We start from the raw sequence: 10,955 nt of genomic DNA on the forward strand, positions 1-10,955 counted from the left end.
TCCCTCTCTTTCTCTCTCTGTATTACTTCACACAGAGGGCTCGTGAATATCATATATAGCCACATAAGGAGTCACTTAAAGTATGTACTTGTGGATGTGTCGACATGTGTAAATACTGCTAGCTGACTCAGCAGGGCAAAGACTTTGGTGCAATATCCAGGAGGTGACAGGGGGACAGTGTTACTAGCAGATCTGTGTTAAATGAAACCTAACTACCTCCCTGTGGGTATACTATTAAGGTGTGTGTATGTGTGTGCATGCGTGTGCATGTACTGTACGATTGAGGAGGAAAATCTGGATAAAAACCACAACAAGTGCTTGCTTGTAAAGCTGCATGATCGATTGTTTTGTCCTACAGCACTATTCCTTTTAGGGCACTAACGGACATTATCCAGGCTCACACAGCTCTATTGTTAAGGACATGCATGTCTACACACACACACAATTAAGGACGCACACATAAAAAAGGGGGTTTCTAGGAGGTTATGAAGAACTGGGCCCACTGGTTCCAGCAGCCTGGGTGTGGCACGCTGTTTAAAACTGTTTATTTAAGCCAGGTCTTTGAAACTTACTTAAATCAAGTTGCTAGCTGTAGAGCAACCATTTAATCAAGGCAGTGCCTTTCCTGCTTGATTTACCCAATCCTTTCGCCCAGGCCCAGGCATTTTGAAAGGTCAGTGCTCACTTTGCTTAACTGTGTCAACACAAAATCGATTGGGATGCCAGAAGTTCAGAGCAGCTCTCTTCCACAACTAAACTAAAAGACAGGGCTGTCGATAATCCTTTAATTACAAGTGAGATCAAGGACATCTGACGTTCCTCAGGATGCAGTCAGAAACCACAGCCAGCACCGTGTTTTTTACCTCCTACATACTGCCACTGTAAAGTTAAGGTAGCCTTGATGTTTCACTGGTTACTGACAAAGCAAAAAGGGAGGGAAGAGGAGATGGTGAAGGAGAGAGAGGGGTGGGGGTGCTTTAATTGTGGTAATATTTGAAAACTATAAACATATAAACTACAGAAAACTAAACAATGGCTTAATGTTTATCGGAAAAAGCTGCCTGGATGAGAAAAGTGTTTCCTGACAAAGAAAGAGAAGAGAGAGAATATTTAACTACATGCTGAACACTAATTAAAAAGCAAAAACATGAAAGCAGATGTAGGCCATTCAGCACGGCACAGTACAAAGTGTTAGGCGTTTCTCAGACTTTTCTGTTTGCAGTCTGAGCTGAATTTCACTGCTTGTCATCAGCAGACTGGGATGACTTATGATTGAGTTGCGCAAGACTGTGTGTGTGTGTGTGTGTGTGTGTTTGTATTTGAGGATATTTATAAGTAATTGCAAGCAGGAGAGAGCAAACCCCGTGAAACTAAGGGCTTACAGAACATTTTGAAAACAGTTACTTCAGCCGTACTCTCCGCCACCAAGGATCTGGTTTTGGAACCAATTTGCATATTCACTGGAGCATTACTCAGTACATTCAGAGAATTTCCTACCGCATTGTGCAAATTAATCTGCCACAGTGAGAAGTAACACAGTCGGCAGGATTAGCTTTATCGCTGTAATCTACTGTTTGAATGTATAATGATATCATCTGATTAGTCAGTGTGATTTTAAGAAAAAAGAAGCTTTGAACTCTAAACAGAGGAGAAATGCCTCTTTGGCTTGTGAGTATAATGTCTGCGAATCTGCAATTTCAGTGCCAATAGAAACATTGTGAACATTCCAGTGATTAGTATACTATAATTTTTCTACCTTATGAATGGACACGGTCACTGAAAAAAGTAGTGAAAATTAAACAATATCACCTACGTGCTGCAGACATGTGTTTATGAATGCTTCAGAAAGAGAGAAGAGAGAGAGACGTGACCATGACAGACAGATTAGAACTGGCATTTTCTATACGAGAATGGAATAATCTTTCCTGGAAGAGAGAGAGTCGGCATTGTTCAGAGGGCTTCATCTCCTCTGGATTTGAGTAGGATTTAGTCGGTCGTACTTCAGACAAAGGGGCAGAGGGCAAAAGCCCAAGAGAGACGGAAAAAAGGAACCATGGAAGAGATAAAAAAGGGAGGCAGGAAGGTGGGGACATTTCTACAAAGCAGAAAGAACTGCAACATCTCAGAAACATACCTTGTAACCAAGGACCTTTTAAAAAAAAAAAATGTTATACTGTATACTCTGTAATCAATGTTTAGGCTGAAAAAATAAATAACTTTTGGGACTCAAATTCACTACCGAGACAGCTTTAACAACACCAGCAAAGTAAAGTTTTATGAGCATGAATAGCGAGTTAGTGACAATAGCTGCATGAAATATTAAAAAACGTTGGGAGGGATAGGATGAGAGATGAGAGTGGTAGAAGTGGCTGGTGGGCAGAGGGGGAAAGCCACACAGCAGCTGCTGGTTGGTAGGAGGAGCAGAGTGTAGAGAGTAGAAGGACAGAAAGACTGATTGAAGACAGAGGCAAGGCAGTTGACTAAGGCATCTCTAAGAACAGGGGGCCTTATGTAAGTGTCTATTAGTGTGGGTGAGCAAGTGATAAAGCATTTTACTGCAGCGGTGCCAGAGCCTACAAGAGTTTCCTTCCCTCTTCATAAGTGTTTCTTTCTCTCTGTGTCTATAAGTAACCCTGCTGGAGGACATATGTACAGAATACAACCAGTATTTAAACTATTTGACAAGAAAAAGTATGTTAGGATTTCTGATATTTGTAATGTATAGTTAACGTTTAATACAAGTTATCCACAGTCAAACTGTAGCACCTTTCAAGCACTTTCAAAATTTTCCAGCACCATAGAACACAAGACAAAGTATTTTGGTTCGAAAACCTGCATTTTCTATTTAACTACATATCCTGTATCATAAATATTTATCTGGCATTTGTAGGGATGAAGCCCCAAAACTCGATGATTCAAATCATTAGTCGAGAGGAGAAAAGCTCACAATTTGTCAGTCGATTCATCACACTTTTGTTTTGTAGCCGAGTCACTGAACACAGAGCGAAGCAGCCGCAACTGCACGACAGGCTGTTAACTCTACAAACCAAGTCTCAAAATAACCACAAACCACAAAACAAACTGAGACTGAAGCAGAAAAGGGTGGCTGAAACAGAGGGCAACGTGACATTTATCTAAAAAGCAAACTATTCAGTCACAGTGATTTATTTAAAATCCAAGCACTTTTCAAACCTTGAAAGCATGGTATTAAAATTCAAGCATTTTCAAAGATTTCCAGCACTCGTACAACCATGTCAATATATTGGAGCCATTCCTAACTTTGTCTACTTGACAGTACTATTGCAGCAGAGCAGACTGTTTGCAGAAAGCATTCCTTCATGCCTCCTACTCTACTCCTCACTCCTCAAATCGATTTAGCCTTTCTTCTTCGCTACATAACAGCTGATGATTAACGTCTCGTTGGGGCATTGAACACACACACATACACAGCACATATTTCAAACATTAGCTGGAGCGTCTTCCAGCGGCCCTTATTAGAGTTAAGGAATGAATGATTAGGAGCCAGCCACAGAGCTGAACCCTGAAAACACAGATTACATTAAAGAAAACCTTTGATATTATATCCTCACTCCTCCACACACCTTCAAGTCAAGAGACAGTAACGCTGCAGCGTTAGATGATGAGCTATCTGATACAATCTTCTGTGGTAATAAATTGTCTATGCAGCACATAACCCAGATGCTTAGCCTGACCTAGCGGACGTGCCAGATGCCTGCTCGCGTCCTGGTCTGACCCTCCCCTCATGCATGACTCCATTCATTGAGGGCGACCTTTCACCCCTGCCTGTGTCAGTGCGAGCGCTTTAACCTCTTGTGGTCTGGAAGAAAGACACAAGGCTAATGTTGCATCACATTCAGAGGGATTTTTGTGCATCTAATGATAAAACTGACATGCTTAACACCAACTGTGGGTTATATGGAAATATAAAAGAAAACAACCACCTGAGAAGAACTGCTCAACTTGGGATGCCATGTCAGCAGTCTGGATGTGGGTTAGACATCCCAGCCTAGAGTGGGGGCAGGTAGCTGCTCCTCTGACTCTGACCTTCAACAACCGGCTGTAATGTCTCCTTTGGGAGAACAGGACTGGTGGTGGGGTGGTTGGAGGGGGATGGAGAGGTGGTGGACTCTGCTCCAGCCTGCCTGTCTGCTAAGCCTAAACCCTCCTGGTGACTCTCAGCAGACCAAGTCAGAGACTGGTCGGTAATTATGTTAAAAACAGAGCCGTCTTTTTCCCTCCACCACTGACCCCCCTCACTGCAGTAGGTTGCTCTGGTGTCCTGTTTATGCGGGCTCAGTGTTTTCTATTCATGTTATCCTCCTGCTGTGGTAATAGTGTACCTGACCAAGGACAGATAAGAAAGAAAAGCTTTTTTCTCATCAAAACAAATGACCCCTCCTCTCTTCACCAGTCCTCGTCTTTGTTCCGTTATCAGTGCACTGGATCCTTTGCTGATGAGTATTGACAGGTAGAACAAGGTCTGCTTTAGGGTGTGAGTGACTTAATCAGAGACAGAACAAGAGAAAGACAGAGACACACACATATAAAGTGACAAGACAGGTGGGAGTGTTTAAATATACGCATAGGTTTAAATGTATTCAGATGAATATGCACATGTGTGTGAGTCAGTGAATGTATTGGTTCCTCCTCTTTCCACCCCTGCAAGATCTTTGCCCGGGCTTGTCTAAAAGGGTTTTAACCTACTTTGCAGCGTTTGCAAACTGACAGGACAAGGTGTGAAAGCGCAACATTGTCCGGGAGAAAGAATGCGCCACTGATACAGTGGTTAATGTAGAACACACAGAGGTGTGGAGGAGAGGACAGCTTTGGAGCCAAGGTCTATTTAAACATATTTAATCCTGTAACACAATGGCAGTATTACCGAAGCTAGTGGGGAGCAAATGAAAATAAATGGTTTTGTTGACATTATCCAAAAGCAGGGCACTGTGTGCAGCAAATGCACAATCAGGGGCACACCCACATAAGCAAAACTGCACACACATACTGATGTCAAGCACAAACTCCCCACTGTGACCATTACATGGAGAAAAATAGCTGCCACCGCGGTCGAATAGTGTGAATGAGTGTAGTACAACTATGTAACTTGGCGAAATCGTCGTTCACACAGAATAACAATGCAACTATTGTGCATTTTTAAACTGCTCTTATAAATTTGTGATCACTGCCACATGTACATACATCTGGATAGAGAATGGTGGGATAAGCTCAATAAAATGTAAGCAAGTATTATCAATTCACCAAACAGAGAAGACTAAAATGGTTTAAACCAAAATAGGAATAATGGATAAGAAAGCTGTTTGTTTCGTGGTGAGAGAGGAAAGCAGAGCCTCTCATCATTGACTGCAAAACAAAAGCCAACTTTAGCAGGGTGAAGATGTGGACTTAATCTAAAAGGTCAATGCAACAACAAAGAGCCCTGGCTAATAGACCACACGGTTATATAATGTTATGCAACCTCTTTCAGCGGCTGTGTGGTGTCAACTCAGAGTTTGTTATTGTGGTGGCAGTTTTCTGATATAGCTGCCAACATGCTGTGGAAAAGAGATGTTTAAAATCTGGCTAAGACCTGGATCAAGAGGGGAGAACATGTCTGTGGTGGTCATACAATCTCGTACAGGCACTCACAAAGAGGAAGGCACAGCATCACACTGGTTTAAAAGCATGTTCAGTCTTGCATGCTCCCCAGAGACACTCCCTCAGATCATACATGACAAGAAGCACGTGAAGTTCACGTGATGACCAGAGAAGGATAGAAAGTAGTTTGTGTGCCATTTACACACCACACCTACTATCAAGAAGACTCTCAGCAGTTGTTGATGGACCAGAATCAGTTTACAATGATGGTACATAGAAAGAAAAGTTCTGATGTTTCTATGCAGATTTAATGAAGAGCTGCTCAGTTCTTAGACTGTACTGTATGGCCACCAGGCATCTGCTGTCTGGCAGACAGACAACGTCCTGACAAAGACAGTAACCAATAGCTGTGTAAAATGAACGAAAGAGTGCTTAGGCACCGCCTACAGCCTCTCCCAGTGCTCTCTGCTGTTACATAATCACTTATCAGTGCACTAGGCTTGTCCCTGGATGCATTTTCTCCTTCCTCTGTGTGAAACAGTCTGTAAATGCATGTACGTTTGTCTTAAAGGTCTGTCAAAGAATGTCCTAAATACAAATGTGCATGTGTGTGAATGAAAATGATGTGAAACAACGGCAGCAATAACTCACTGAACTGCACATTTAACATCGAACCAAACACAGTCATACACAATGAAGTTTTTTCTCCTGTCTGACACACAGTGAGCACGGCACACTAACAGATCCACTAGCATGGCCTATCCAAAGAGGGTCAAAGGTGGATTGTACTACTATTGTATTGCAGAGACAGTCAAGCAAGACAGTGAGACGCTTCATTAGTGAAAACTTTCTCAAAAGCATTTAAACAACACCAACATACTGTATCTATCTTATTCATTCTCTCCCTTTTCCTTCTGTCAAGCGATTGGGCAATCCTGGGCCCTCATCTCCAGCTATGGCTCTCTGAGGGCATATTTCGAAACTATTCTGGATGGAACACCAAACATGTGGTCAGTTGACCAGTACGCCCCCACAACATTCATGCCCAAACCACTATACGTTTGTAGCCAGAGGGTGAATTCCACTTTTATTCAAAACTCTGAACACAGGTTTGGAGTAATATGAAAGTTATTGATTATTTTTATCACCACAAAGTCAGTGTCAAAGTAGCACTTGGACTTGGCTGTATAGAAACAAGAGCCATGCACACAAATAAAGGTCTAACAGAATCCTATGGGGTTGATTTTACATCCACCCAAAGTTTGTGTTTAAATGTCAAGCCAAGTTAGGCCTGGGCGGTATGGCCTTAAAATAATATAATGATATTTTTCGGCCATGTTGCAATACAATATATGTCTTGATATTTTGAAATCTCTTCAAAAACATTCCATAAATGCTGGGACTGTGCAACAAAATAAAATATCATAATACAATATCAGTACAATAAATGTACACGTTAATGATTTTTGATAAATAATCATCAGTAATGTGGATATGATGACAAAGACAGTACGGCAAATTTTAGAAAACAGTCTGATAAGAAAATTACATCACGTTACTGTAATGCAGCCTTTAATCATATAAAATGACTGTATTGCTTGAAAATTATGTCCCTTTTCACACAATATTCAACCTTGAGTAAAAACAAAAATGAAGACACAACAGGGGTTCATGACTGTGGCTGTCATCAGCCTCTCCGTACCTGTGTCTGGGGACGGGGATGTGGGAGGAAGGGAGGGGTTGTCTATCTGTCGGTGGTACGTTTCGCCCTTGTGCTGCCCTGAAGTTGTTGACCAGCTCTGCCTGTTTCCCTGGGTTCCTGATGTCCAAGTGCATGAAGCCGCCTGGCAACTGCCCGTTTAAGCCTGGGCAGTGAGTAGGACTGCCCCTCTTCAGGATCCCAGTGGAACCGGTGTCTTTTTGATCCCCCAGGCCATTCTAGAAAATGAAGCAGTAATACAGTAGTCAATTATTGGTAAACCAATAATCAGCATGCCTCCTTCAGAGGCATTATGTGACAACTAACCACATGTTGACAGTTTCAACACCTTCACTAGTAAAATCAGATGAGTTTCTTGATGGAATATAAATATTTCTATTTTGATTGACAATGGTATTGTCTTTGGGGTTGTTTTAAACAAACCACACTAGATGAAGAAAGCAACTTCTTTAAATCTTTTACAAATCTTCCTCTCCCTTACTGTTGTTTAGCTACTGCACATGAACCTTCAGGAGCCAACCAGAGTGAAGGCTATCCCAGGTCAAAAAAACAGTTCCTGCTTCTGTTGCCCTCTTCACATTGTTTTGATAGGCTTCAAAAAGACGAAAGAAGCATGTGTTAACACTTGGGCACTTAACAAATAAATGCAAAACTTGTGAGTGTGATGGTTGAGGTTGAAGCTGTCTTCTTCTATTCTGATTTTGACTTGCTTTAGGAGTAAACTATGTTTTATGCCAACTTAAAATGAGAAAGGAACCTAAATGAGACAATTGATCATAAAACAATAATGATTATTATCATTCTCCATTCATCTAAAGTGTAATTCATGTATATCTGGTTAATCGCTGATTGTGAGAAAATAAAATTAACAATTTCTTGAAAGCCAGTGATAGTCACTTAGGTAGGTATTTAATTCTACTGTATTGGTGTTATTCAAAATAATGATATTTCAAGTTAATATCAAGTTTCATGTCAGAACATAATATTTATGTTATATTAAAGCATTTGTTCTACCAAAAGACCCTTCAGTTACATTCCGATAGTGTCAAAAATCACTCAAAAAGTGTAACGCTGTGATATTTTTGGAGGTTTTATTGTGTAAATCTCATACCATTGCAACCCTAATAACATGAGCCTGACAAATATTTACTGACTAATTGCTGCAGCAAAAAAGAATACAATGCAATTATTCAGTCACAAAACTTACAATAAACCCTTGATCGTGCCTCATTTCCACTAGCACACTGCCATGCTAAAATAGACACACATAGCTATCCAGTTCATTATTTGAATAAAACGCTATCTAATCCACTTTAGACACATCCAAAAGTAGGCGTGGTAATTAGTCATCTGAGCATATTTGACGCAGCAGGGTTAATTAGTAACTATGTGACATGATTCAATAACTGAGTCTGCACAGAGAAACACAGACGGGCCACAAAATGCCAGAGCTGCGATGCAAAAACAAACAAGCAATGCAATGCAGTTCTGCACAGGAGAAAAACATCACGACAACAAACAAGTACAATCACTAGTACAGCAGTGTGTGGAGAAGCCGGGCAGGAAGCCCCGGCTGTAGCTCCACCCTGGACTTATGGGGGGAGGGGGTATGGCTAGTAGTTTGAAGTCCCAGCCCCCCTTTTCTGCAAACTTTGCACACAAAACGAGCCGCCATTTAAAGCGGTTTTAATACGACGTGATTACAAGCGACTGTTTGACAGCAGCTGGTGACACTTGGAGGAAAATGTGGGCTTAAAGTTGCAACTGCGCTGCTCCATACACAATATACAGTAGTTGTAGTCTCGTGTGAGCTTCATATGTAATAACGGCGTTGTGAGAGCTGTCAGACTTCTCATTACGCAGCTTAATGACAGGTTAACGCTACGTGCTCGGTATCATCTCCTGCCGTAACTTGGCTGTGCAGTTGACTTCACCGGCTCACGGAGTCACGTTGCGTACACGTAAACACGAATGAACGGCACTTACTTTTTCCACGTCGTGCAATATCCGACCCACCGCTGAAAATCCGTTCCCTTTTGGATAGGCTCCCTCGCCTTTAACCTCCACCGCCGGGCCGCCGTCCATTACGAATTTGTAGAGGACGGGCCCGTTTGTGTACGCCGGCACGAGACCGTTTTTCTCGTGATTGTCGCGGAGCACGGAGCGGCCTGCCCGGCAGCTGAAATCCGCACCGCCGACCCTCGTCCCAACCGACGACTTCTCCAAAATATATCTGGCATCCATATTCAGACAAGGGGCGAGCGGAGACTAAAGAAAGAAGACCAGCTTTCTATAGATTTTAGTGCAAATTGCTGGAGTTAGATACATTTATCAGGATTGTCGCGAGTTGATAGGTGCTGTCTGTATCTTAAACTTCTATTCTAGTCTACATGTAAAGTTTTCCACCACCGCCTCCGCCGCCACCAACACTACCCAGGATATCCAAAAAGCCGCCCGGTCAGGAGGATATTGTTTTGCCTCTTTCCTCCAAAAGAATGCCACGCCCCCTCTGCTTCGCTCCTATTGGTCCGCTGCGTACATAAACATTACACTCTGGCACGCTTCCACGGCGAGACGGCCTCTGATTGGCCGGTTCCGGAGCGTCAATCATATTTTTTTTCTAATCCAAGTAATGTGGGTGGAAGAGGGGAGGGGGCGTGTCGTGCAGTTTACCGGCCGGTGTCTGTCGACGGAGAGCCGGTCTGCGAGGCGAGCTGGGGAGAGAGGAGAGGAAGCAGTCTGCAGGCCTCAGTAGAAAACTGCGCATTTATGTTTTTCGCTAATCAAACGGCGATTTAGCCGCTTCACGTTTAAGCTGCACGCACCTTACTTCGCAAACGTGTTACCGTGGATGAAATGAACAACTTTGTTACCTCCCATAAAAGTTAGAAACCCCCTTTATTTGTCGACGTGCGTGGAAGCTATTGATATCATATCGTTGTTGTGCTGTGAGATTAAAGTAGTCTGCATGCACAATAATGCAATCCAAAAATACAGTTCTGCAAATACTGTGGTTTATGAAGCTCTCATGTATGCTTGATTTAAATCCAGCCTATTTTAATATTGAGGTCAGTTGGTTATGTTGATTTGATTGCATTATATGGTGGACAAAATAACAGAGACACTGCTTTTAAATGTTACATTTGGTTAATAATACCTAATATAGAAAACAAATGTCATATTTTTCATATCCCTGTTTTCAAACTGCAATTATTGAAAGATATATGAACACGTTTTCTTTTTATTCCAGTTGTTGGAGGCACACAATTGCCTCCTTATCTTACCTTTGCCAAAATGCCTGCAGAGGCAGGTTTATTGCTTAATTTTATACTAACAGATTTTATCGCAAGCAGCATTTATTGCAAGCTACACTTATTACTGTGAGGCTGCTACAGAGCCATAGTGCTGTGTAGTTTGTACAAAGACTTCAGGCAAAAGACAAACACACGTTATAATGTGCCACTTTATTAGAAAAGTAAAAACTCACTTTAATATTTTATGAAGGTTAATATAAAACATTACAATCTTTTGCATATCTGCACTTTCACACTATATTTTATTATATTTATTATTTTTTTAAACTAAACCCTGTGCTTTAAGAACAAACAACATTAGCTAC

The 10,955-nt window shown here is 41.8% G+C and overlaps 1 protein-coding gene across 2 annotated transcripts in view; it reads right to left on the reverse strand.

The window, feature by feature from the left end:
* Positions 1 to 9,818, reverse strand: part of slc2a4rg (SLC2A4 regulator) — a 40,197-nt gene extending 30,379 nt beyond the window's left edge. The window contains exons 1-2 of one of the 2 annotated variants that reach the window (XM_073471175.1): positions 9,323 to 9,818; positions 7,319 to 7,554 (exon numbers count right to left, since the gene is read on the reverse strand). In XM_073471175.1, the coding sequence (XP_073327276.1) occupies positions 7,319 to 7,554; positions 9,323 to 9,580 (494 nt within the window). In that variant the 5' untranslated portion in view covers positions 9,581 to 9,818. The remainder of the gene's footprint in view (positions 1 to 7,318; positions 7,555 to 9,322) is intronic. The other variant, XM_073471174.1, reaches the window with a different exon arrangement.
* Positions 9,819 to 10,955: the final 1,137 nt, after the last annotated feature.

This window comes from Pagrus major, chromosome 7, assembly GCF_040436345.1.
Source record: "Pagrus major chromosome 7, Pma_NU_1.0".
Lineage (NCBI taxonomy): Eukaryota > Metazoa > Chordata > Actinopteri > Spariformes > Sparidae > Pagrus > Pagrus major.